General features: G+C 51.5%; 1 protein-coding gene across 1 annotated transcript; it reads right to left on the bottom strand.

The window, feature by feature from the left end:
• Positions 1-1,767: 1,767 nt before the first annotated feature.
• Positions 1,768-26,728, bottom strand: LOC119037272 (myosin-6). Its single transcript, XM_053654877.1, has 38 exons — positions 26,645-26,728; positions 26,110-26,331; positions 24,752-24,895; positions 24,354-24,510; positions 24,228-24,255; positions 23,876-23,987; positions 23,495-23,587; positions 22,782-22,845; positions 22,423-22,521; positions 21,856-21,959; positions 21,625-21,763; positions 19,961-20,229; positions 19,528-19,698; positions 18,076-18,385; positions 17,330-17,397; positions 16,960-17,047; positions 16,754-16,871; positions 16,487-16,610; positions 16,066-16,202; positions 14,330-14,585; positions 13,952-14,194; positions 13,588-13,764; positions 13,155-13,300; positions 12,816-12,906; positions 10,394-10,783; positions 9,895-10,021; positions 9,686-9,804; positions 9,145-9,341; positions 8,429-8,612; positions 8,090-8,255; positions 7,865-7,989; positions 6,653-6,961; positions 6,198-6,401; positions 5,102-5,227; positions 4,719-4,994; positions 3,077-3,172; positions 2,261-2,395; positions 1,768-1,844 (listed from the first exon to the last, which is right to left on the bottom strand). The coding sequence occupies exons 2-38, from the start codon at positions 26,311-26,313 to the stop codon at positions 1,821-1,823; spliced, it is 5,820 nt and encodes a 1,939-aa protein (XP_053510852.1). The 5' UTR covers positions 26,314-26,331; positions 26,645-26,728; the 3' UTR covers positions 1,768-1,820.
• Positions 26,729-26,957: the final 229 nt, after the last annotated feature.

Raw genomic sequence — 26,957 nt, 5'->3', positions numbered from 1 at the left:
ACTAGAAGAGCCCTTAAATATCAGCCCTCATGCCACATAAGAGAAAGCAGGCCTGTTAAGGAGAGTGACATTCTTATTTGTGATGGGGCTGGGACTAGAACCCAGTGCTCCTAGCACTCAATCGGTGTTCTGGATACTGTACAGAACCCACTTGTATTGGCTCAGAAAACATGGCCCAACCTCATCCCCAGTTCCCTCCACCAGCATGTCCATCTTCCCAGCTTGCCAGCACCCAGCAAACACTTCCTGAGCATTTCCTGTGTGCAGACCTGTACTGGGCCCCAGGGATTCAGTGGTGACAAGCTGGGGAAGAGGCGGGCTAGTGAAAGGTGGTTGTGATTCTCCCAGACAAATGCCCTGGGGAGATCTGCTCAGGGGGAGTTTGGAGCAGGCACTGCCACAGCCCAGAATCAGCCTCGCGGGGCCCATGATAGTTCAGTGCAGCCAGGCTGTCCCTGCCCAGCCCCACAGAACCCAGTGTGACCTAGCTCAGCAGCTCATCCAAGCAGACTTGCTATCTCCTCTCTCTAATGCTTGTTTGCTCCTATCCTGAAATGACTTCCTTCTTCTGGGGTGCTCCTTCCAGATGCAGGCTCCAGCCCCTAAGCCCTGCTCGAGCCCCGGGACTATAGTAGAGGCACTTTGCTTCCCTTGGTGTTAACCAGGGGTCTCTTGGTCTGGTTTCTCTGGCCTTCTGCTTCTTGTTCTCCTAGCCTCACGTCCTGGTTCCTCGCCAGGGATGGAACCAGCATTTCTGTTGATCAATATGTTCTTCTGGTCTCTGCTCACAGTGGTCAGGGCTTTACACACAGACCATTCTGAAGACTTGTGGTTGAGCTTTGAGGGGCAGGGTCAAGGCCTCGGTCTCAGAGGAGGGCTAGAAGGGGCTTAGCCAGGGGCTTCTGGGAGATGGGGTGCCAGGTGAGGGGATGAGAAGGTGGTCAGGAGAGCCTGGCTGTAAAGCCCAGGTAGGGGCAGGGGTTTGCGTGGAACAGAATGGGGGGAGGACTAGCCCCATTCCCTGAGCAGCAGTGTGACTCAGACCAGTCTCCAGTGAGGTGTCAGAGACAGTGTAAGTGCCATCATGGTGTGTACCTGCATGTGCACCTGTGCTCACCTGTGTCTGTGGGAGAGGTCAAAATGAGAGAAGCAGTGCCCAGGTTTGGTCTACACTGCATGTTGGTTTGGCTCATCGTCTACTGGCCCCAGAGCCTCAGGCAGCCCTCCTCATGAGGAGCTGAGCCAGAGCCTGGGGCGGTCCTTGGCCCCAGCTGACTGTTCCTGGGGCCGATGGGGAGAAGAACTCCTTGTGGGTTTCTTCTGAGGGGCTGCTGAGCACAGTGGGATCTGTCCCACCTTTTCATCTGCCTCTGCATCCCAGCCAGCCCTGCACCTCTCCTGGTGCCAGTGGGAAATTCATGGGGGTGGAAATGGGTGTTCCGGGACATTTTAACCCCTGTGGCCTCAGAGGTGGTGTAGGTGGAGGGTGGCTTCAGTTCTGGCACCAAAATTCTGTCTCCCAGTGTCTAGAACTGGCTCGCCCTTCTGGTGATTTTTTCTCCACTACTGAAATTTCTCCCTCTCATTCCTTATCTGGTTGACTTTGCAGAACTGAGACTCATGGCTCTGCTACCTCAGAAAAGACACCTCACTTCTTGGGGCCCAGCTTCCTCCTCTATAGATTGGAAACCTTGGTTACCACAGGTCAGGCACAGGGCAGGGCTGCCCTCAGAGCTCAGGGCAGAAATGACAAGGGCTCAGGCAGAGTCTGGCATTCAGATTTATTATAGGTGAGCAAGAGCAAGGTCCTGAAGGCAGCATCACTCTTCATCGTGCAATTTTTGCTGAGAAAGGAATAAAATGTGTGAGCTGGACAAGTTTGAGGAGGGTACCAAACCAGGAGTAGGCAGGAGTAGGGCAGCTGGCAGGAGGGAGGACCAATGTGGGGAGAAATCCCCAGGGCTTAAAGGGGCCTAAGGGAGATGACTTAGAGGGAGAGGTTCAGGCCTCAAATCTCGGAGTTTCATGTAAGGGGTCCTTGTGGTTTAGGATCCCTTAAATGGAACCCTGAGGTACTGGGGTTCTGTAGAGGTCCAGTCAGTAAGGGTGCTCTGAGCAGGAAGGGGAGTCTCACGAATGGGTGCTCTGGGACCCTCGCGTTTGTCCAAATACAGGGTAAGAAGAGCCCACTCAGAGTGGTCCTGATGTTGGGGGGAAGCTGCTGTGGGGGAAACTAGCCAGGCCTGGGGAAGGGGCCCACCTTGGCACCGATGTCACGGCTCCTGGCCCGCAGCTTGTTGACCTGGGACTCAGCGATGTCCGCCCGCTCCTCCGCCTCATCCAGCTCGTGCTGCACCTTGCGGAACTTGGACAGGTTGGTGTTGGCCTGCTCCTCCTGTGGGGGTTCAGGGGGTGGGAGTGTGAGGTGGGAGTGGGCAGGGGAATGGGGCTCAGTACTGTCACCTTTCACCCACATTCCTGCAAAAGCTCTGCCTACTCCTGGTTTGGCACCCTCCTCAGACTTGTCCAGCACTCAGAATCCTTCATGGTCATCCACTGCCCAAGATGAATCCCATGCAGCCTGGTCCAACCCCACTCAAAACCAGCTTCACTGCACCTGTGCCGCTGTGAGTGTGATACATGCTCCCGGCCCTGGGGTTTCCTGCACAGGTGTGCTCAGCAACACCTCACACCCACACTTTTCTGCCCACCCAGATGTCTTCTTCACTGCACTATGCCCGGGCAGTTTCCTTTCCAGGCTCAATTTCACTGCCACCTTTCAGCCTGTAGCATTGTCTGGCCCCCTGACCCCCAGTGGCAGCTGCACTGCCTTCTCTCGGGCTCACTGGCCTATGAATTATAAGCAGCTTGTGGGCAAGTCCTGGGTCAAATAAGCACTGTTTTTGTTAACTCAGAGTGCCTGACACACCTCTGAGCACACTGGACATATATAACAAATGTTTGAGAGTTAAAGTTTATAGCAAACCCATTGTCCCGGCCCCATGCTGGGTGGATACTCATTGGTTTGAACGCACAGGGACTGTGTTTATTTGAGTGGACAAAATCATGAGCTCACCGCTTCCTCAGCCTGGCGCTTGTAGGCCTTGACCTTCAGCTGCAGCTTGTCTACTAGGTCCTGTAGCCGGAGCAGGTTCTTCTTGTCCTCCTCCGTCTGGGGGTGGATGGGCAGGTGAAGTCAGTTTGCGGGGAGGAACAAGTGCAATCATGTTTCCCTCCCTCACCACTCCACTCTTCTCCCCTTGCCTTAGCTGCTCCTCCCTTGAACTGGCCAGAATAAAAAGGTGGTGGAAAAAGCTCTCTCTGACACTACTTGTAGGTCAAGGGGCCCAGGCAAAGTCCTCAGTCTGAGATCTAAAAAGCAATGAGAGCTGGCCCTGGCCGAGTAGCTCAGTTGGTTAGAGGATTGTCCTAATACACCAAGGCTGTGGATTCAGTTCCCATCAGGGCACATATGAGTCAACCAACGAATGCATAAACAAACGGAACAACAAATCAATGTTTCTCTTTCTCTCTGTCCCCTCCTTCCTCTCTCTCTCTCTCAAAATCAATAAATAATTTTTTTAAATAGCAACAAGAACTGCCACCTTAAAGCTGGAAGTTGAGGGAGGGGCTCAGAACCAAATGGAATTCCATCATCTAATGATATGGAGACAGTGGGCTGTTCCAGCTCCAACTGACCAGTCCCACCAGCATGACTGGAAAGAAGGCAGGGGAATGCAGAAAGAAGAGGGTGTTGTGGTTCAAGTCATTCCAGTCTATCATAACTCAATATTCTTCTTCTTTTTTTTTAATCTTTAGAGGGGAAGGGAAGGAGAGAGGGAGAGAAATATCAATGAATGGTTGCCTCTCGTGAGTCTCCTACTGGGAACTGGCCTGAAACCCAGGCATGTGTTCTGACTGGGAATCAAACCACAATCCTCTGGTTTGCAGGCCTGTGCTCAATCCACTGAGCTACACCAGCCAGGGATCAATATTCTAATATGCTGTACGGGGCCAGATTTTGGCACTAGGATCACTGACTCCGATGTCACCTGATGTTTCTTGTGTTTTCATCGTTATATGTGCTGGGCTGACATTTCCTAGGCTGATATTACGTCCATAGTACATCTGCAGTTCTACATCTGTAGCTCCTTCCCGTGCCTTGTATTCAGTGTCAAATGAACCAATACCCCTTTCTCTGTCTTTTGTTATCAGGCATATTGGTCAAGGGCAAAAACTATGAGCTATGCAGATACAGGTCTTAGAATATTTTGAGATCCTCTTTCTCTAAGGCCTTCTCTCTATTGTCCCAGGAGTTCCATGAAAGATCTGTCTTTTCCGATCCCTAAAGAGCCACACAATGTCCCTCCCGATCAGGCCTCTAGAAGGTGCAGAGCTCCCTGGACTATTCTGAAGCCTTCATGGTAGATCTTCAGGTTATTAACAAACCTGAGAAAATTCTGGTTAAAAAGACTTTCAAAAAGCAGTAGATTCTCTTCCATTCACAAGAAAAATTCATGGACTTAAGCCAAACTGACTCTGAAGTACATGAAAGGAAGTTAATCTAAAGACAGCTTCTTTAAAAAGCAGGAGCCAGGAGGGCCAGGTGGCATTTCCTGGATGGTGATTTGGCATGGGATCTGTGGGGGCCAGGAGGTGGGGCTAGGGCAATACTTCTACTCCTTAAGGCCCCACCCCAGAGCAGCCACCTGCCGCACCTGGTAGGTGAGCTCCTTGATGCGCCGCTCACTCTTCCTCATGCCTTTGATCGATTCTGCATTGCGCCTCTGCTCGGCCTCCAGCTCGTTCTCCAGCTCCCGCACCCGGGCCTCCAGCTTCTGCAGCTGCTTCTTGCCGCCCTTGAGGGCGATCTGCTCAGCTTCATCCAGCCGGTGCTGCAGGTCCTTGATGGTCTGCTCCATGTTCTTCTTCATGCGCTCCAGGTGGGCGCTGGTGTCCTGCTCCTTCTTCAGCTCCTCTGCCATCATGGCGGCCTGTGGACAGGAGAGAAGTGAGACATGGTGTGGCCGAGTCCTCTCACACTCATGGCCCAGCAAGGAAACGCTGGTCTGGAGCAGGCGGGTGGGGTGGTGGCACTTACATCTGTGATGGCTTTCTTGGCCTTCTCCTCGGCGTTCCTGCACTCCTGCACCGCCTCCTCCACTTCTGACTGAAGTTGGGTCAGATCTGACTCCATCTTCTTCTTCTGATTGATGAGGCTGGTGTTCTAGATATGGGCAGAGAAAACTATGGAATGTATACTTTGTTGCCTGATTCTGCACCTTTATCCAGAGAGAATTAAAACTGGTCATTTGTTAAAAACATGTCTTACTGCAGTATATTCCTTGTTTTTCATCTGCTTTCCATTTTCTTATGAAAATAGGTATGTTCTAAATGTTATACTTAAAATTATCAGCTCTGAAGAAAAACTTAAAGCAGTAAAAGGTTTGCAGTTCTGCTCTTGAGCTCTCTAGTAACATGTCTATGCAAGAGCATGAAAATATTTCAAGGAGAACAGGAATAACTTTTTACCAGGACAATGTCCTGGAAGTAATTACAGTTCCAGGGAGAATGCAGTAGGGTGAGGAACAGAGGCCCAGGTCAGTGCGTGGTACTGTTCCCACTCATACCAGATGTGGAACAAACTCTGCAGGGCGCTGTGGTGAGATGGGTGCAAAGCTCACTGCAGAGTGCAGCAGTGTGTATGGGGCTGCAAAAGAATAGTGTTCTGTCGAGAATTTGGTTTGCAAATAGGTGCAGTTGGGCTCCTTTAAATTTCCAGGGTCCCATCTTTTACAGAGCAAGATGGAAGTGGCTTCTAGATAAAGGATATCAAATAACAGCATGTATTCCACTACTCCCAGATTTGTGACCCTGGCAGCCATCACTAATTAATCACAACATGCCTGGGGGTGGGGTGCTGGGTGCGGGCGGGCAAAGTGAGAAATAGTGGGGACAACTGAAATAGCATACACAATAAAACACAATTTAAAAAATCATGACTCTCTCAGCTTTTAAGTATAGACCCCCTGCTCAGGTAGTGGTTTCATAGCCATGACTAACAAATGAGGGTTGGCTCAAGAGATCATTTATGATCTTGGTCAGACATGCTCACTCAGAACCTCTGGTTCAGAACATCTATGTCCCAGGCTCTGCTACTCAGCAGCTTTCTCCATGGTGACCCCTGACCTCCTCACCTGGGAGTGGAGCAGCTGCACCCGCTCACTGGTCTCAATCAGCTCCTGCTCAGCCAGCTTCCGAGACCTCTCTGTCTGCTCCACCACAGACCGCAGCTCCTCCAGCTCAGCCTGCAGCAGGTTGTTGCGCCTCTCCACAATGGCAATGTTCTCCTTCAGGTCATCGTTGGCCCGCACTGCGTCGTCCAGCTGGATCTGAGTGTCCTGTGAATCAGGAGATTGGGTATCAGAGAGGCAGCTGGCCTTTGGGCTCATCAGAAAGTTGTTACACCAAACTGGATGCTGATGGGGAGCCCATTGTGGTGGCTCAGGAGGAGCCTGTGGGTTGTCTCTGCAATGGCCCTGGGGCAGGAGGGATCTGGAGCTGTGATGGGACACCACCACCCAACTTGGTCACGTGGAGGCCATCTCCTCTCTGGGGAGCTGACTTTCTGCTTCCAAGAGTCACTGTGTACCTTCAGCAAGCCCTGGAGGTTCTTGAGTTGCTTCTGGGCCTCAGCAGCCATGCGGTTGGCATGGCTGAGTTGGATCTCCATCTCGTTGAGGTCACCCTCCATCTTCTTCTTCACACGCAGGGCCTCATTGCGGCTGCGTGTCTCTGCGTCCAGGGAGGTCTGCAGTGAGTCCACCATTCGCAGGTGGTTGCGCTTGGCCTGCTCCATCTCCTCGTCCTTCTCAGCCAGCTTCCGCTCCATCTCTGCCTTGATCTGGTTGAACTCCAGCTGGGCCCGAAGGATCTTGCCCTCCTCATGCTCCAGGGAGGCCTGGGAGAGGGGTGGGGTGAGAGGGTTGAGGCAGAGAGTCAGGGCATGGGGTGGGGTAAAGTGTGGGGATAGGTGTGGGTGGCAATCAGAACTATGGCCTGGAGAGGAGAGCTGGGAAGAGATGAGGGGTGGGCACTACCTTTTAGGCCACCTGGGTGCTCTGGCGGAAGGAGAGGCCAGATGCCCTGGGCTTCCTCTGTCAAGGAAAGTGCTTGGGCCTCACAATTGCCAAGACCCTCCTGCACTAACACTGTCTGGTCCTGATTCATATAAAATGTCATAGAAAAAGGAGGGAGTTTTATAACCACAAATTCAAAACTTTACCTTTGTTTCCCAGGCTCCTCACCCTTTAGTGAAAAAAGTTAGAAGACCCAAAACTCAGGGCTATTCCTAGGTTCTTAAAAATGAATAGTAACAATAGATCATATATATTAAGTGCTTAACTGTGTTACCTCATTAATTTTCATAATAATCATGCATAAATCTTATGAGGTATATACAATTAATTTCATTTTCCAGATAAGACAACTGTGGTACAGAGAGGTTAAGGAACTTGCCCAATGATGCGGTGGAGGTCCTGAAGCCAAGTTTCAAACTCAGGTCTGTTTGACTCTAGAGCCACACACCGTATGAGGAGTTATTATGACAGCCAGGATTAAATTTTATAAACCTCACGGGGAACCAAACCTGATGGCCTATGATTAGGTTGTGATGTTTTCTTTGTGCAGACCTTGGTTTTGGGGGTAGTCATGGATAGTTGGTAGACAACCTTGAACTAAGAATAAGGAGCTAATAGCTTAGTCTTGGGGTCATGGTGAGGAAGACTTGGTAGTCAGAGATAGTAGGGTTGGAGGGAACGGGAGAGGGTTCAAGGCAGGTGTGCAGGTGGAGCCAGGCCTTCACCTCCGCCTCCTCCAGGGCCGACTGCAACTCCAGCTTCTCTCCCTCCAGCTGCTTGCGGATCTTCTCCAGCTCGTGAACATTCTTTCCTCCTTCTCCTAGCTGCTCGGTCAGATCAGAGATCTCCTCTGGGGGTCAGAGGAACAAAGAGCTCAAAGCCTGTGCTCTTCCTGACCCTTAATGGTCTTCTTTGCCCTCTCCCTTCCCCAGCCATGGGCCTCAGCACACCTTGAAGGTTCTTGTTTTCCCTCTTGAAGGTCTCCAGGTGCTCCAAGGACTCCTCATAGGCATTCTTGAGCTTGAAGAGCTCGGTGCTGAGGGAGCGAGCCTCCTTCTGTGAGGACTCCAGCTCCGACTGAGACTCCTCATACTTCTGCTTCCATTCGGCCAAGATCTGCAGGGACAGGGTTGGGGCTCAGTGTGCAGTCCTGCCCCACCTCCAGAGGCTGCCCAGGACCCTTGCCTGGGCTCAGCCTCCTCCCTGCCTCTAAGGAGGATGTTCCTGGCCTCACACTGATGCAGGTACCCCTGGCCTGCCCCCTGGCTGCAGCCCCCACCAAGTCCCACCTTGTCGAAGTTCCTCTGCTTCTTGTCCAGGGCTGCGGCTGCTGCGTTGGAGCGCTCCACGTCCACCATCAGGTCCTCGATCTCATTCTGCAGCCGGTGTTTGGTCTTCTCCAGTGATGAGCACTTGGCATTGACGGCCTCCACGGCCTCCTCAGCATCCTGAAGCCTCTGGGCCAGCTTCTTCCTGCCAGGTTGGTTGGGTGTGTGTGTGTAACTCTACCCAGGAATAGTGGGGCCTCGGGACCACCCCCTTTCCTGGACTGCCACATGAGGAGTACCCACTCCTTTCCCACAGCTCCTTGGGATGATAAGCAGTTCCTTTAGGTCCTGGGACTCTTGCCTTGAGGGAGCCAAACCTACAGGGTGCCTAAAACAGTCTCATTCCCACATGCACATCAACTGGGTGGCAGCCCCCACCTGTCCCCATGCCAGGCTGATCGGTGGTAGCTCCTCTGACCAACAAGCTTTTTGCTCGTCTTATACGTGAGCATCAGGTATAACCCGGGCCAAAAGCTCGCCCGTCACAGGAAGTGAGCCAGGGCCAGTCAGGGTTTACTCAGAGTGCAGGACCCATGCACCTCTATTTTCTATCACATTTCTCCCATCCTCTTCTCTCTCTTACCCCAAATCCCCTTCCCATTCTCACTTTGCCTGTTTCACCCCATGTGCTCTGGCTCCTTCCATTCTTAGATTCAATGGGGAGGACCAGGACTTACTTGGCTTCCTCAAGCTCCTCGGTCCGCTGGATGGCATCCGTCTCATACTTGGTCCTCCACTGGGCCACTTCTGAGTTGGCCTTGGACAGGACACGCTGAAGCTCGGCCTTGGCCTCTATCTCCTCCTCATACTGCTCCCTGAGCAGATCACAGTCGTGCCGGGCTGATTGCACTGCATGGGCCAGGGCGTTCTTCGCCTGGGGAGGTGAACACCAGGAGTGGGTTCAGCTCCCAGGCAACTCCCAGGATTTGCCTTCTGCCAATCCTTTTCATATCTATGAACTTCAACTAAGCCCTAGCCACATTCAGGGTGTGGAATGTCAATGTCCTGGAGTAGCTTCCCAGTTTGCTTGTCCTATCCCCTTACAAATAAGAAATGAGGCATTTGCTGATGCAGGTGTGGCTTAGCTGAAGACTAGAAGAACCTAGACTAGAAGTCTTCCCAATACAGGGGCCTCTCTTTAGCCTCTTTCTGGTGTTGATGCTAACTTCCCCAGGGCTGCCATCAAGCCTGTCCAGCTGCTTCCTTGCTGGGCCTTACCTTAACTTCCTCCTCCAACTGCCTCTTGAGGTCTTCCATTTGCTGGGTGTAGGAGAGCTTCCCTCGGGTCAGCTGGGAGATCAGTGCCTCCTTTTCTTCCAGTTGCCGGGACAGCTCACCTGGAGGTGGGAATGTGGGTTTGTATGCCACAGAAGAAGGTAAATGATGGGCTATCCTGGGCAGACACAGGGCTGGTTAGGGATACCCACCATTCTCAGTCTGCAGTTTAGCTCTCTGAGTGGTGAAGTCATTGAGGGAGCGTTGGGCCTCTTCCAGCTTCATGCGGTACTCATTGGCCTGGTCTTCCAATGTCCGAGACATTTTCTCCAGGTTTGCCTTTAGGCAGTAAAAGGACAGGGAATGGTGAATGTGGGAGGGGCTGGAGTTGTCAGGGAGTAGGAGCCAGGTGGACTAAAGGAGGGAAGGGAGGACCAAGATTGGGGGAACACAGAGGGCGGGGGGGGGTGTGAAATGGGGTGGTGCTGGAGAGGCACAATCTGAAGAGGGTGCATGAGTTAAAGAAGGGAAGAATGGTGAGGAGACAGAAATGTGGATGGCAAGGGAGGGGCAAGGGCGCAAGAGAGAGAGAGAGACCAAAGGGTGATGGAGGGAGTGACAATGACAAGAGAGATGGCACATAGAGAAAGTAAAAGGAAGGCACAAGCTGTTAGGGAGAAGAGGGTGAGGAGAAGCTAAGCATAAGCCTACCTTGGCCTTGATGACCTGCTCCATATTGGAGGTGACATCATCCAGCTCCAGCTTGAACTCACTCTTCTCCTTCTCCAGCTTCTGCTTCACACGCTGCAGGTTGTCAATCTGCTCGCTCAGCTCGGCCACACTGTCAGCGTGCTTCTTGCGCAGGGCTGCTGCTGTGGCCTCATGCTGCAGTGTGGCCTCTTCCAGGTCCCTCCTCATCTTCTGGAACTCAGCCTCACGCTTCTTGTTCATCTCAATCTGGGCAGATGTGGCCCCGCCAGCCTCTTCCAGGCGCTCACTGATCTCCTCCAGCTCCCTGGACAGGTCTGAGCGCAGCTTCTCCACCTTGGCTCTGGCCGTGCGTTCAGCCTCCAGCTCTTCCTCCAGCTCCTCAATGCGTGCCTAGGCCCAGACACTAAGGGCTCAGACCCATTGCCTGGAACTCTCCATCAGAATCCCCTCCCCCTGTTCCAGAAGACTCCTGGCTCAAGTACTCAGGCCTTGTAGAGCAACAGTTCTCTAGGGGTCAGTTGGCGATGTCTGGAGACATTTTGGTCATGACACTGGGGAGGGGGGTTGCCACTAGCATCTAGGGGCCAGAAGCCAAGGATGCTACTAAACAACGTACAATGTAGAAGCCATCCATATGAATTTGGTTGAAGCCTGAACTTCAAGGCACTTCCAAGGGACATCTCAAACCCAGTCTGAGAATCTGCAGCTCTGAGTCCTGAGAATATGTGTTTGGGAGGAGATTGTAAGATCTTGTAAGATCCTGAATCTCATAGATTCCAGAGATGCAGTAGAGTCTGCTCTTCTAACCATAAGGTAGGAAAGCAGGTGCTTGCATTTTACAAATATTTGCTACAACATGCCTCACAACAATGTAGTTTTCCAAGTTGACCACAAAGTTCATTCAACCATATTCCTAACTCTCCAGGTTTTGCTTTACTTATACCAGGGCTGGGCTCCAGTTTTATTGTTTCCTTCCAGGCCAGCTGAGTGCCTTCTTCTGCCTCTACCTCATTTTTCTGGCCTTAGCTTTGACTAAATTGGAATAATGTCTCATCTACCATTTTGATCTGTTGTCTAAATAGTCATGAGCAAAGGGAAGAATTGGTGGGATCCCCTCATCTGTGGTTATGGATAATGTTAATGGAATGTGCATGGGTAGATCCTGGGAGCAGGAGAGAGAGGACCACCAGGCCTCTGCTCCAAGGCTGGAGAATTTGGGACTATGTGCAAGAGCTTGAATAGGAGGAAAAAGGGCCTGTTGCCAAGACCTCATGAGGATAAGAGTACTATTTTTCTGGGTCCATGAGTCAAAGAAGTTGCCTAGATCCATGGTAGAAGAATCTGAGGATATATAACTTTCTGGCTAAAACCCAGAAGAGGCACCAAAGGAGATGGGAAGACACATTATCATTGATGTCAGGTCAGCTCCTGAGCAGCCCCTAGAGCAGTGGAACTGTGTTTGTGTGTCACTTGCCCCCTGCGCCATGAGCTCCAAAGGCTGAAGGGGGAGATGAGCTATCTCCACTAGCTGTCATCTGACTAGAAAATGAAAGGATAAGGCCCTGCCCCCAGTAGTCGAATGCCTGTTGTCTTTGGGATCACTATGTCTAGAGCAAGCCTTGAAGCTTCTACAGTTATAAAAAGGGGATGGCAGTACCTGCCTTCTTTGTTTCCAGGGTTCTGACGAACACAGGACTAAAAACACACTAAAATTTGGGGTACACTAAAGAGTAAGGTAGACTATGGCTCTTAATTTAATCTCCTCCTGTAGAGGGATGAAAAGGCCATGGGAAGAAAAAAGAACCTGTCCTTGCCAGTTGGCTGGCTGGCTTCTAGTTGACAGAATGGTTTCACACACACTTTTTCCTCTGGTCCCCTGTAAGCCAGGGGTTATTAGTCCCATCTGACAATTGGTAAGAGACCCTGAGACTGTGAGGCTCTGAGGGGAAGTGACTTGCTCAAAGTTGTAGGAGTTCACACGTATCATGGGTACTCTATGGGGATTTAGCCTGCGTTAGTTGTGGGGGTCAGGACCCAGGAAGAATATAAACAGAGCAGCCTATAGAAGGGGCTCCATGAAGGCACTTCTCACTCTCATACGGGGCTAGAGGAATATTGAATGCTAGCATTTGTCCCAGATCAGAAAACTCAAAAAGCAGAGCATAGCCCAGAAAGAGAACCCCTTTTGATAGGTATGATTCCCGCTCCCCCCACCTCTACATGCAAAATAGTCTTGCTTCAGTAAGACATTATTGTTCTAATGGGAGAAGGCTGGTGTTTCCAAGTGCCAATAAATCAGAACTGGTGGGACCTTTGGGGTGACCAGGAATTGTAGATACTGTTTATAGCCCTAAGCAGCTTCTGAAGCCACAGCTCCCTCAGGGCCATTGAGTACCCATTGCCCGCACTGGGAAGAACTTACCTGGTTTTCCTTCAGTTTCTTCTGCAGCTGAAGGGCCAGTGCCTGTTCATCCTCAATTTTACTATTCTGCTGGTTAATTTCAAACTCCTTCCTGGAGGAGAAGCAAGGTGGTAGGTGGTCTTTCTTTATCTGTGCCCATTTTCTTCTCTCGCCTCAACAAGCCAGCATCAGCATCCCCTCCCCCACCCAGGCCAGGAGGATGAAGGAAAGAGGGATATGATTGACACCTTATTCCCACTGTGCTCAAAGCAATCATGGCTAGTGGGGGTACAGCACCCTACATTCTAGCCCTCCAGCCAGCCCCTCCATTAGCCCTTCCTAGCCACTGTAGGCTCCTACTTCTTGAGCTTTTCTTCCAGTTGCTGCTTGTCATTCTCCAGGTCCATGATGCTCTCCTGAGTCATCTTCAGGTCACCCTCCAGCTTCCTCTTTGCTCGTTCCAGGTCCATGCGCACTTTCTTCTCCTGCTCCAGGGATCCTTCCAGCTGGTGGAGAGTAGAAAACAAACAGGGTATGGATAACCTGAGATCTACATTGCATGCTTACCTGGCCCCCTCCAAACTCAAAGTCCAGAGTATTGGAAGTCGAAGCCAGTAGAGAAATCCCTGCAAGCACAAAAGATTCAGAGACCCCGACTAGGGAGGAGCTACAGAGAACAAAAAGGCCCCAGGAGTCATAGAAGTTATTTCTAGGGATCAGGAACCCATTGGCCATTGGTGTTGCCTGCAAAATCCTGACCTGAGAGAGATGAATCATGGTTTGAATTACTCACATCGTCCACCTGCTGCTCCAGCTTGACCTTAGATTTGGTCAGGGTGTTGACCTTGTCCTCTTCAGCCTGGAGGTCATCCAGGGCCTGTTGATGGGCCTCTTGCAGAGCTTTCTTCTCCTTGGTCAGCTTGGCAATGATCTCATCCAGCCCAGCCATCTCCTCTGTCAGGTTCTTCACCTGTCAACCAAGAACCTCATCCCTTTTAGGGTCAAGGGTCACCAGCCTGGAGACATCTATGGAGATCTCCAATGTCAAGGACCACACTGTATCAGGATCCCCTGAATGGCTTTGTCATTGGTTAAGGTCAGTGTGGTCTTTGAATCCTGAGGAGACCCAGGCTGAAACCAGAGGGAACTGCCCTCACCTTGTTCTCTGTTGCATGCTTCTCTTTCTCCACTTTGGCCAGTGTCAGCTCCAGGTCATCAATGTCCTTCTTGAGCTCAGAACACTCATCTTCCAGCTTGCGCTTCTTGGCAGTGAGCTCGGCATTCATCTCCTCCTCGTCCTCCAGCCTCTCAGTCATCTCCTTCACTTTGGCCTCCAGCTGGATCTTGTTCTTGATCAGCTGGTCGCAGCGTTCCTCTGCATCATTGAGGTTGTCTTGTTCCTGGAAGAAGAGCACAGAGAAAAGAGCTGGTGATTAAAGACAGTAGAGATTCAGGGTCTTAGTCCCTGGTGATGAGATGGTCTGTAATCTTGGGGAGAGGAGATGAGAGTTGTAGAGATAATCATGTGGTCTCACCGCCTGCACTTGGAGCTGTAGGTCATTCTTCTCCTGCAGCAGGGACACCATCTTCTCCTCCAGCTCCTTCCGGCGAGCCTCTGACTTCTCCAGGGCCTCTTTGATGCGATCAAACTCCTCCTTCATGTTGGCCATCTCCTTCTCTGTCTCTGCACTCTTCAGCAGGGGCTTGATCTTGAAGTACAGCTTCATCCAGGGCCAGTTCTTGACTCCCATGAAGGCACGAATGTTCCACTGGATTACCAGCAAAGCATCTCTGGCAAAGAGGTATGGAGGAAGGGAGGGGCACTATGAAAGAGCCCACTCAATTATGGAGCCAACTTCACTTGTCTCTCAGGCCTTCTAAGCAACTTTGTAGGCATCTGTGGGCAGGAACTGTGTCTTGTAGCCTTGATAAATACCGCCACCCCAACACTAGCACACTGAACATGAAATTGCTCAATAAACACTTATTAGCTGATCATTTAAACAAAAGGGCCCTGGCTGGTGTGGCTCAGTGGATTGAGCACCAGCCTCCAAACTGAAAGGTCACAAATTCCCAGTCAGCGCAAATGCCTGGGTTGTGGGCCAGGTCTCCAGTTGGGGGTGTGTGACAGGCAACCCTATATTGATGTTTCTCTCACACAGTCTCTACCTCTCTTTCTCCCTGCCTTCCCCTCTCTCTGAAAATAAATAAATAAAATCTTTGAAAAATAAATAAAGAAACAAAAGGGCAGATTACATCTTCCCTACTGGGGCCTTAGTAATAATGAAAGCTACCACCTACAAAGTGTTTACTAAACCCAGTGTTTGTAATCTTATTAGAACCTCAAGCATGTTAAAAGTTTTATCTTACATGTAAGGATATCTATATTATATAAGTTATTGAGCATGAAACAAAATGACTTTCCATGAACCTACTGTCCAGATGAGAACTAGAGCATCACTAGCGGTGACTCTGCCCATGTACTCCTTCCCCTCCCTTTCCCTAGCACCCCCACCCGAGGCAGCCACTGTCTTGAATCTTGTGGTTTTCATTTCCTAGCCTTTTCAAAAATACTTTAACCTTATATATATGTATCACTAAATAATAGGCCATCATTTCTATTATTTCTGAGCTTTATGAAAATTGCATCGCACCGTATGTATCCTTCTATGACTTGTTTTTGTTTACTGAACAATATGCTTTTAAGGTTCAAACATACTGCACTACATAGTTGTAGTTCCCTCCTTTTTTTTGCTGTGTAATGTTCTACCAGATGACTATGCTGTTTACCCACTCCCCTGTAGATGGGAAATAGACTTGTTTCCAGATTTTTGCTATCTTTAGCAATGCTGCTATGAAGATTCCTTTGTTGTCTTGTGTTGTATACCTGCAGGAGCTTCTCTGTGGACATGTACCCAGGAGTGGAATTGAAAGGTGTGCAACTGTTTATCTTTAAAATATGATAAATTGTTATTCAAAGAGGGTGCACTAAATTGCACAGGTGTAAGTGGTGAATAACACTTCTTGATTTTTTTATAAATCTAGTGTGTTTAAATGGAATCTTATCAAGATATTAACTGGCATTTCTCAATGAAAAACACTTTTTTTAAGAGTTCAACATGAGAGCCAGAGTGGTAAAACCATTTGCCCAGGCCAGCTGGTAAGTGATAGAGCCAGGATTTGAACTCAAGTCTTCTGACCCATGCCAGTTGATACTATTTGTCTGCCCCTTACATCTCTGGGAGCACATCTCCCTTCCCTCATGCCTCACCTGCGCTCCACGATTTTCTTGAACTCAATGCGCATGAGCAGGCCCCGGGACTGGGCCTGGATGCGGGTGATGATGCGGCTCAGCCTCTCATCTCGCATCTCTTCCAGCAGCCCCAGCAGCCCCGCCTTGAAGAACACCTGTGGCAAGGGGGAGAGCCAAGGGGACCACAGCCTCAGAAAAGGGTATCTAGGGTAGAGGAAGAGGGTGGGAGACCCAGGCTGAGCTCCCAAGGGACCCATCACCTGCTCATTCTACACCTTGGAGTAAAATATGAAAGACCAGAGAGAAAGGAAGCCTGGATTCCAGCCTTTGGGTTGACACAGAGAACCAGGAATCAGGGGTCTGCCTTCTGAACTCCCAGATGCTCCACTCATGATGGCTGCACACCCTACAGTTCCACCCCATGGAGCTCTAGACTGACCTTGGTGTGGCCGAACTTGTACTGGTTGTGGTCAATGTCCAGGGAGCCCAGCAGCTTCTCTGCTCCTTTTCTGCTGTCAATGAACTGCCCTTCAGGGATGGCTGATGGGTTTAGGATACGGTATCTGGGAAGGAGGTGCCCAGAATCACCCATGGCTGCACTGATCCAGTCTGCCCACAGAATCTGGGGCCACCTGCAGACTTCCCTCCTCACCAAGGCTGCCTAGGCTTCCCCTGTTCCCTGAGCCCTGGGGCGTCCTGTACCCACCTCTGCCTGAAGTCCCCATAGAGGATGCGGTTGGGGAAGCCTTTTCTGCAGATGCGAATGCCCTCCAGCACTCCATTGCAGCGTAGCTGGTGCATGACCAGGGGGTTGTCCATCACCCCTGCAGCAGTGGGGAGGAGAGAGGGGTCAGCCTCAGGGTAAATGATGTCAAGGAACCTCCCTAGACTAGACCCTTCCTCATGTCTCACCGGGAGCCTTCCGTTCATTGGGGATGATGCAGCGCACAAAGTGAGGGTGCGTGGTCTTCAGGTTGGCCATCAGCTTGTTCAGATTCTCCTGGGGGTGGGTAAGAGAGAGGAGTCAGGAGCCACAAAGACCATCCCTTTGGTCCCTGAACCATGAGCACCAGACAGCCTGTTACCAGAACCCACAAAGAGTAAAGAGTTGACACATAATTTATGATGTGAGTTCAAGCTTGTATAGAATTAACATGTCACAAATGGCCATGCAGCTCAGATTTATTCCCCCACCACCCCAAAAGCATAGCATCAGTTTAGGGAGGTGCACCAAAGGCTCTGGGCTGGGCCTGCCCACCACAGGTGTCTGGATTCTTCTTACCCGGTGGAGGGCCGACACTGTCTGAAAAGATGAGCCTTTTTTCTTGCCTCCTTTGCCTTTACCGCTATCTGATAATAAGAAGGAATGATGAACAAGAGCTTTAAACAGATGAGCTTTCAGGCAGGGACAGGACTCTGCCCTTACTAGCGTGTGACTTCTTATTTCCAATCTCAGTTTTTCTGTGAGGAGGATAGTAACTACCTCTAAAAGTGTGAAGATTAGATAAGATCAGCATGTAAGCCAGTGCTTGCCACCTAGCAGCAGGTGATGAAATAGTATCAGCTCTCTTCTCCCACCTCTTCTAACCCCGCACTTCATGCTTACATCTTTCCACTTTATGTTTTTCTTCTTGTATTTCATCCTCCTCATTTCAGACCACACTCTTCGTCTTCTTCTCCTGACCTAGAGGCTCATTCATTCAGTGATCCTCTCAAAGTTCCCCGAAACCTCCTGCAGGCACACTCTAATGCTGGGTCTGGTACAGTGGTGCGTGTGCTACCCTCACTGACCTCCAGGTGCTCAGTCTTGATCTGAGACACGACATATACACTGATATCCACAACACAAAGTAGAACATGGCACTTTCACAGAAGGGGTACAGATGGACTGCTGTGAGATCTTCTGGCCCCCACCTCATGGCTCACAGGCTCCCTCCTGCCTCTAGAGTCTGAGCTTTGAAGCAGTAGGTCCCTGGCCACTTGCACCTTCAGAAGTGCTCTGGCCCAGTGCAAAGGCTGCCCTCTTACCAGAATCGGCGGAAGCATATGAGGAGAAGAGTGTGGCCAAAAGCTTGAGGGAGGACTTCTGGTACAGGCCCACCACCGTCTCATTGAGTGGATCTTTGTTCTTCTCCAGCCAGCCTATGATGTTGTAGTCCACAGTGCCAGCATAATGGACCAGGGAGAAGTGGGCTTCCTGCTTCCCCTTGACATTGCGTGGCTTCTGGAAGTTGTTGGACTTGCCCAGGTGGTTGTCGTACAGCTTGGACTTGAAGGTCATGTCAGTGGCCTTAGGGAACATGCATTCTTCCTCCAGGATGGACATGATGCCCATAGGCTGAGAGCAGGGTGGGAGGTAGAAAGAGCATCATTGAGCACATAGCAGGTTTCCAGAGTCCCACACCCTGACAAAGTATGAGCCCAGTATAACTGACAAGCCACAGAGAGCCTGCTGGTGTCTCTTGTCCTCGTAGACAAGATGATATCCTTGAAATTAACCTAATTCAATTATATTCAAATCTGGCCTATATAATCTCTTTCTACCCCAGAGTACCCAGTGAAGAGCCATGTACCCCTAGCCACCCTGTGAGGCCCCCAAGCACAACACAACATCCCAGCACAACATTTCCTTCTTGGACAGCTCCTGCCCCAGAGGCTGGTGAGGGCAGGGACAGTTGTATGTCAGAGACACCAAGCTGCAGGGATGGTCAGACTCCTATCTACACAACAGGTAACAATTCTTCAAGGGATGATTAGTGGGATCCAGATTCTGCATAATATCCTGCTCTTCAGAAAGCATGGAGGTTCTTGTCTTTTCTTGGGGCAAGGATCTTATCGAAAATTTGAGGAAGCAGGGACTGCCTCCCCAGAAAAATGCATGTATACACATACACTCTCTCTTTTCCATACAATTACAGGGATTTTGAGGCCTCTGGAAGACCAGTACCCTAGATTACCACCCACAGCCTATGGGAAGCTCTCCTGAAGGACCGTGGATGAGAGTCAGTCCATCTAGATTCTGGTCCTTAGCAAAGCCCAAGAACACCCTGAGGGCAAGTCAGCAATGGATGCCTCCCACAAGCTTCATCCTTGTCTCCTGAGTATGTAGATAAGAGGGGCTGAACACAAGCTTATTCTACATGAACAGGAAAAGGATGGAAAGCCAACATCTCTAGTTTCAGCCCAGGATCTTTCCATGAATGGTGCTTCTCATGGCATTTCGGAGGGGCCAGGAGTCCTCTCCTGCACTACATCCCCTTCTTAAGAGACTGAGATATGACCACTGTGAGGACAAGTTCTCAGGAACAGAAGGGAAGGTCTTGGCCTATCTATGCCTGTGACTCCATGGTGGGTGAAAGCTGGGCCTGGAGAGAGGATTAGGATTTTAGAGACTCTGGTTTCTTGGATGTGAAAGGAATGGGCCTGTCATTTTGTCTGCATGGTGAGGGAAGGGAACAGGTGATGGGGCTGAGGCTGCACCTTCTCTATGAGGTCAATGCAGGCCTGCAGGTCCATGCCAAAGTCGATGAACTCCCACTCGATGCCCTCCTTCTTATACTCCTCCTGCTCCAGCACGAACATGTGGTGGTTGAAGAACTGCTGCAGCTTCTCATTGGTGAAGTTGATGCAGAGCTGCTCGAAGCTGTTGAACTGCAGGGGGGAATGAGGGCAGAGCCAGGTCAGATAGGCAGGTGTCTGAGTGGCCAGTGGGCTCAGCTCAGGGCTGTGTCCAGCCCAGTGAGGGGTATGGCTGGTCTTCTCCCCTGTGAGAGCAGGGAGGGAGCGCCCCTGAAGGCAGGATGATGACTGCCTCCATCACTGCTGAAGGCCACTGCCTTCCCAGCACTGGTTGATGGTCATCCTGTTATATGTGAAAACGAGTGCATTATTGTTCTCCCCACTCCCCACTCACGTCGAAGATCTCAAAGCCAGCAATGTCCAGGACACCGATGAAATACTGGCGTGGCTGCTTGGTCTCCAGGGTGGCATTGATCCGTGTCACCATCCAGTTGAACATCTTTTCATACACTGCCTTGGCCAGAGCCCCAATGGAGTAGTACACCTGCTGCACGTTCTGCCCCTTGGTGACATACTCATTGCCCACTTTCACCCGAGGGTGGCACAGCCCCTTGAGCAGGTCAGCTGAGTTCAGCCCCATGAGGTAGGCAGACTTGTCGGCATCTGGTGGGGAAGGAAAGGAGTAAGTGAATGCTTTCAACAGACTCTTCTTCCCTGCCCAGGGCCAGAGCCTTTCTGAAGCATCACATCCCTCTCATTAAGTAGCTGCAATGGAGGCCTGGAAGGGCACAAGGCTTGCTGTGGTCGCACCAGCAGCGTGTGTCTGAGTCAGCCTGAAGCCCAGACCCCTGCATTCACCTGGGGCCTCCCACAACACAGCAGCTTCTCTTGCTCCATCTTTATGTCTGCTGGATGTCGCTGGTCTAGGCTCTTCACTAGCCCTGCTGTTAGCATGTTTCTGAGCTCTCTGTACCCCTGCGTCTCTCCAGGGCAGGGATGGGAGATGTACTCTGCTCCCTTCCTCCTTTGTTCCATCTCAGGACTGGCCCAGGATTGGGTACACTCTACTCAGTCCACGTTTTGACCAACTTGACTGGCTGGGAAATTAAGTTCCTAATGCCATGTTGAACAGCTTCCTTGCCCGCAACTCCCAGCTCTCCAAATGTGCCTTCCCTATTTAGAGGATATTTATTTGTTTTAATTTCAAGCATTTTGTGATAATGAGTGACATGGCTGTCATGACACCTGGGCTTGCATTTTGGTCTGGACAGACACAGAGAACGGCTCCTCAAAGCCAGGTCAAGAGGAATGTCTCAGGTGTTTGTCTATCAGTGTTCACACCTTCCTATCTCTTTCTGAAAGAATCCTTGCAACTGCCCCAGAGAGAGCTGGGAAGGACTGTCCTCCATTTTACTGAAGAAGAAACTGAGGGCCAGAGAGTGGGTGACACCAATGCTGTGAGCTGCGCCCTGACCTCTGGCCCACTGCCTCCTAAACAACGTGACAGAACCTGTGAGGGGTGCCCTCATAAACATACTGCATCAATGATGTGAATGTGTGAAGCTCAGGGTCTGTGTTTTCCTGGGCTTTGGTGATATTTGGGCACAAGAGGAAAAAATTCTCAACCCACTTCTGGTCAGTGCCGCTGGTATTGAGAACTTGGGGTGGTGGGGGGCCTCCCTCCTCACTGTCTGCCCACCTCTCCCAGTCCCTTTCCCTCCTCAGCCCTCACCACACCCATCTACCCCATGAGCCACAGGTCCTTTCTCGGGACAGTGGGTGGCCAGGGGCCTGGCCAGCCTGGCACAGAGCCTGGAGGCCTGGTTGAACAGGGAGGGGGCAGGGCGGATCCTACCCCTTGGGAAAGGCATCTCCCTCTGACTACCTGCTTCTCAAACTTCTGGTTTCCTCTCACTTTCTCTATTGTTGTCAACCTCACTCCTTAAGAACTGTTAGAAGGTGCCACTTTGGGGCTGTGTGGGAGACCCTGCTCTGAGAGGACTGTTTTCTCTTGATGGGTGAGAAACCCAGCACCTGAGGCCCTCCTGACCCTCGAACCTTCGGTGCCGTCAGGCTCTGCCTGTTCCTCTCGCTGCTTCTGCTTGAACTTCATGTTTCCATAGTGCATGATGGCACCTGTGAGCTTGTAGACACAGGATTTCTCCTCAGCAGTGAACCCCAGCACATCAAAGGCATTCTGGATAGAGCGAGGGAGGCAAAGAAGTGGTTGGAGTCGGTGGCTCAGGAGTCCTCAGGAGCCCTCTGGAGCCCTCTGGAGCCCTCACTCACATCTGTGGCCATGAGCTCCTCAGAGTCATCAATGGAGGCCACGGACACCTCTCCCTGTGACACGAAGGCGTAGTCGTAGGGGTTGGTGGTGACCAGCAGCATTTCTGTCCAGGCAAGGGGCAGGGCAGGAGACAAGGGGATGGGAGAGGGTGGCAGGGGGAAGAGAGGGGTCGAGAGGAGGAAGGAGAGTACCAAGAACAGGTAGAGAGGAAGAGAGTCAGCAAGAACCCTGGAAAGACTCCAAAAGAAATGAAAAGGTAGGTGGGAGGGGCAGGTGACCCATGGAGGGAGAACAGTGAGGAGATGTCATCTGTGAGTAGAAGAAGCAAACAAAGAGGAGCAGGAGAAAGCTAACAAATAAGAGGAGAAAAGTACAAAAGGGAAAGGGTAGAAAGGTAGGCAAGAGGAGATGCAGGAAGACCGAAGGTGGGGCAGGAAGGGAAAGCCACTGAGAAGATGGAGGAAGTGGGGAGGCAAGCAGAGCAGTGGGACAGGGCAAGGAGGTGGAGGGAGCCTGCCCTGTCTGGGGACAGCGGTGGGACAGCAGGGGCATGGGGCCAGGCTCACCCAGCAGTTCTGGCTTCTTGTTGGACAGGATCTGGTAGAAGATGTGGTAGTTCCTCTCAGCCTTGAGCTGGAAGATCACCCGGGACTTCTCTAGGAGATCTGAAGTGAGGAGAGGAGAAGGTGGGTAAGGAAGGGGAGAGTCGATCCAGCAAAAGGGTGGAGATTAGGCTCCCACGGCAAGATAGAGAGAGTCAGGGGAAAACCACGGTTTGAGGAACGAAGGACTAAACTAAAGCCAAGAGTCAGATGCAGACAAAGACAGAAGATGGAGGGGAAATGATGAAATAGGGCCACCCACAAGGCAAAGAGGCAGCGGAGGAGGACCTGGAGTGGTGGGCAGGGGCTGTCTGCATACTCACAGGTCTCTATGTCGGCAGAAGCCAGCTTTCCAGTGGCTCCAAAGTGGATTCTGATGAATTTCCCCTGGGGGCAGATGGGGCAGAGAGTGAGGGAACTGGCCAGAAGAGACAGAGTAAGGATTTTAGACCTCAACACAACTCAGAATGCCCTGCAAATGTAAACGACTGACTTGGGGTCCTAGTTCAGTATCAGTAAAATGACTTAGGGAGAGGATGTCTATACCCACATCCGTCCAGAAACAACGGCGCAGGAATGAGAACAGAGAGAATGCCTCCTGTTTGTACTTTTGATTTGACCTCATGTAATCCTCTCAGTGACTATTAGGACCTGTTCCACAGATGGAGGGACTAGACCTGACAGGTGTGGGACTTGCTGGGCAAGTGTAAAGCTGGGGAATTGGCTCCAATGCCTATGCTCCCTTCCCATTGTAACGTGGAAGAGCTCTGGAAACAGACATAAGGGAAATCTAGAATGCACCCAAATCCACTCTTTTTCTTGGCTAGAAAACAGCTGTGGTGACTCTGGTCTGATTTCTTGAGTTCCCAGAGCCAGGCTGAGTCAGGAGGGTTGTGTGTGTGTACACACACACTTGTTGATATTCCAAAGCCAAACACAGGACAATCAGTTGGGCGTGGTTAGTAGTAGTAAAACAGCTCCCCCTTTTTTGGTTAAGGTCAGATGAAGCCAGTTGGCGGTGGTCAAGGGCACTCACAAATCGGGAGGAGTTGTCATTCCGGACGGTCTTGGCGTTGCCGAAGGCCTCCAGGGCAGGGTTGGCCTGGATGATCTGGTCCTCCAGGGTGCCCTGCAGAGGGAGCAGAACCTTGGGAGTTCATCTTCTGTCTACCTTTGGGTACTGGTAGTGAGGGCAGGGGGCTGCTCTGGGAAATGAGGATGGGGCTGGGTGGGCTGCTAAGGAGGTTGCAGCTCCAAAGGGCCGTATTTGGACCTCAGAGTGTGTGACTTTTGCCAGGAAGGTCTTGAGCACTGGTCTCAGTGCTGCTGCCACCACCGTTCCCCAGGTCAGGGCTCAGGAACAGCAGGGTCTGTCTGCCCCAGACCCCTTCTGCTGAGCCTCTAGCCCAGTCCGCACCTTGTTTGCATTGGGATTTTCCTTCTTGCCACGGTCACCTATGGCTGCGATGCTGGCAAAATACTGGATGACACGTTTTGTGTTCACAGTCTTCCCTGCCCCGGATTCTCCGCTGCAGGCAACAGAGACCTATCAAAATCTAGGGGAATATTCATACTGCTCTTCACTTGGGGCTTAACACTGCCCCATCCTCCACCAGGAGAATTTGCCCAACACCATTGGTCACTCTGAGAGCTTAGTGCCACACACTTCTTGCAATCACAACCTTAAGTATTTCCTCCACCCACCCTGGCTCTCAAGAATCAGCCTGGGTTTGCCCAAGTCCCTCTGTGGATAGATGGCGCTCACTCACGTAATGAGGATGGACTGGTTCTCCCGATCTGGAAGAGAAAAGAAGGCAGGCAGTGGAGTCAGGGCTGAGGGCCTAGGCCCATGGCTGTGGGGCTGAGGGGGCAGAGGTCAGGGTCACAGGGCTCACCTGTCAGCATGTACTGATAGGCATTGTCAGAGATGGAGAAGATGTGGGGCGGTGCCTCGCTCCTCTTCTTGCCCCGGTAGGCAGCCACCACCTCAGCGTTGTATACCGGCAGCCACTTGTAGGGATTGACGGTGACACAGAAGAGGCCTGAATAGGTCTGGAGCAGGAGATAGGCAGGCATGAGAGGCTGGAAGGGAGAACCCGGGATGGGCAGTGGTGACAGGCAGGAGAGTCCCTAGTCACCCCAGCTGGCTCTTCTCTTCTTGCAGCTGACCAAGGGTTAGGAAGGGGGGGTGTCTCTTGGGAGAGTTTTGACCTTCTCGTCTTCAGAATGTTGCCCTGGCCTACTTAGGTTTTGGTCCAGGACGGGCTCTCTGCCATGTGCAGAATGCACTCACGTAAATCATCCAGGCTGCATAGCGCTCCTTGAGGTTGAAGAGCACAGCGGGCTCGTGCAGGAAGGTCAGCATGGCCATGTCCTCGATCTTGTCGAACTTGGGTGGGTTCTGCTGCAACACCTGGTCCTCCTTCACGGTCACTGTCTAGGGAGGGACATGGGCAGTAGGACAGGATGAGTATGCCTTCCAGTCTGTGGTCACCAGCCTTGCCCACTTACCTCCTCCCAGAGCGCAGGCCACTACCTGGCCTTGCTCCCCCAGCTCTTCTCTGACCAGTACCCAGGTCCTACTTCAGAGCTTCCTAGAAAATTTGCCCACCCACTATCTCTCCCACTCTAAGGATAGTCCTAGAGTCCCTGCATCTTGTTAATACCCTAGATCCTGTGCCCCTGAGTATTGCTTTTCAGTCCCTGCTTCAAGTGTCTAGGGGCAAACTTGGAGGACTACCAGCTCTGCCATCTGTGCACATAACCTTACCATGACCCCTAGGGGCCGTGCTCGAGGCAAGACTTCACCTCTACTGGAAAAATGTCTCACACATCTACTCTGTTTCCCCAAAGGCCACTGTCACTGGTTGGATTGGCACGGGTCAGTTTTCCATGCCCTGGCATCATTAGATCCTGTGGGCAGGTATTCCAGCATTTGCTACAGTGGAGGACACTGTGTCTTAGATGAAATGATTTCCTGGCATAGTGGCTAGTTCAAGGCAGAGGTAGAAGAGTCAGAACCCACAGTGGGCTGTGGCCACAATTCCTACCTCCATGGGATGCAACATTCAGTAAGTGTGTCTGTGAGGCATATGACTCTGAGCTGTTGCTGGTGACCAGTGCCAATTCTCACAGCTGGTATGAGAGACCAGGGACTGGGGGCTTCTGAGAGCAAATCATTAGCCCCAAAACTGAGCATTCAGCTTAAGAGTTCCTGCTCTTTGTGTTCATCTGAGTCTATGAGTTTACTCTCGGTTTGGGTGAGGAGAATTAGGGGGAGCTTGTTTGTGGAGGAACTGAGTCACAGAGAAACTGGATACAAATCGGAGAAGGAAACTTTCATGGTATGTTGTGACAATGCCCTCTGTCAACAAGATCCCTCTGAGGAGGAAACCAGCTGAGGTTTCCAGCATCCTCTCTGGCAAGAAAGGGGTGTGCAATGTTGGGATGGTGACCTGTCACACCTGCGCATGTCCACCTGAGAAGGTCAGAGTTCTCACTCAGATACAGGGCTCCTCAAGGGAGCATGTCCTGCCACCCTGCTGGCTTTGGCTCTTCTCCAGGATCCTTCAGCTCCCACTGAAAGTGGCCCCACCCTGCATCTCCCCAGAAACTTTTCTTCTCCTTCCCTTGGCCCTGTGCTTCACACACCTTGCCGTTCTCGGTGTCTGCAGTGACCTTGCCCCCTTCTCGGGATGTAATCTTGGCCTTGACATACTCCTCCTTGTCATCAGGCACAAAGCACTCAGTGCGGATGTCGAAAGGCCGTGTCTGGGCCTCCAGACGCTCCTTCTCTGACTTGCGGAGGTACTGGGCCGCCTCCCCGAAATCGGCCATCTGGGCATCGTCACTCATCTTGCTGCTCCTCTATGGCTGAGATAGGAGGTCCCAGGCCTTAGTAGGTGGCACTGCTCTCTGTACCCCACTCCCTGCCCCACCCTCTCACCGCCTGGGTCCTGTCGCTCTTCCAGCCCCTCCCTTGAGAGCCCCTCAGTCCAGTCCTCCTTGCTCAAGTTCTGTTCCCTTGCCCTCTCAAGTGGCACTGAAGAAGAATCTCTGTGAGGGGTTTGCAGGGGGTGGAACTGGCTGCAGTCTGCTAAGGAAGGGTCCTGAGCTGCTCCGAGGACAGACAGTGAGCCCCTGTTCTAGCAACCTGGTTTCCGGGAGAAAACTGAGTGGTTCTCACCTGGTTACCACTTCACAAAGAATTCTGGAGTCTGGACCATGGGTGGAGCCACAGAGGCGCAGGCAGACAGAGAGAAGAGACAGAGGATGAGGAACCATGGCAGCGGCCCGCCGGGGAGAAGTGAGCAATCGGTGTGGAATCAGAGTGGAGAACAGAGAGAAGCAAGGAGATTAGAACACACAACCAGGAAGGAAGAGCAAGGGGGACAGACGAAGAAGTACTGATGGGTATTGACAAAGATGAAGAAGTGAAATAAAACCAAACAAAGAGAGGAAAGCCATTAGAGGAGGGACAATGATGGAGACAGTTGGGG

The sequence above is a fragment of the Artibeus jamaicensis genome, unplaced genomic scaffold (assembly GCF_021234435.1).
Source record: "Artibeus jamaicensis isolate MK-2021 breed Jamaican fruit bat unplaced genomic scaffold, CSHL_Jam_final contig_887, whole genome shotgun sequence".
In the NCBI taxonomy this organism is placed as follows: Eukaryota; Metazoa; Chordata; class Mammalia; order Chiroptera; family Phyllostomidae; genus Artibeus; species Artibeus jamaicensis.
The sequence above is the reverse complement of the archived record's forward strand: the minus strand, read 5'-3'. Positions and strand labels throughout refer to the sequence as shown.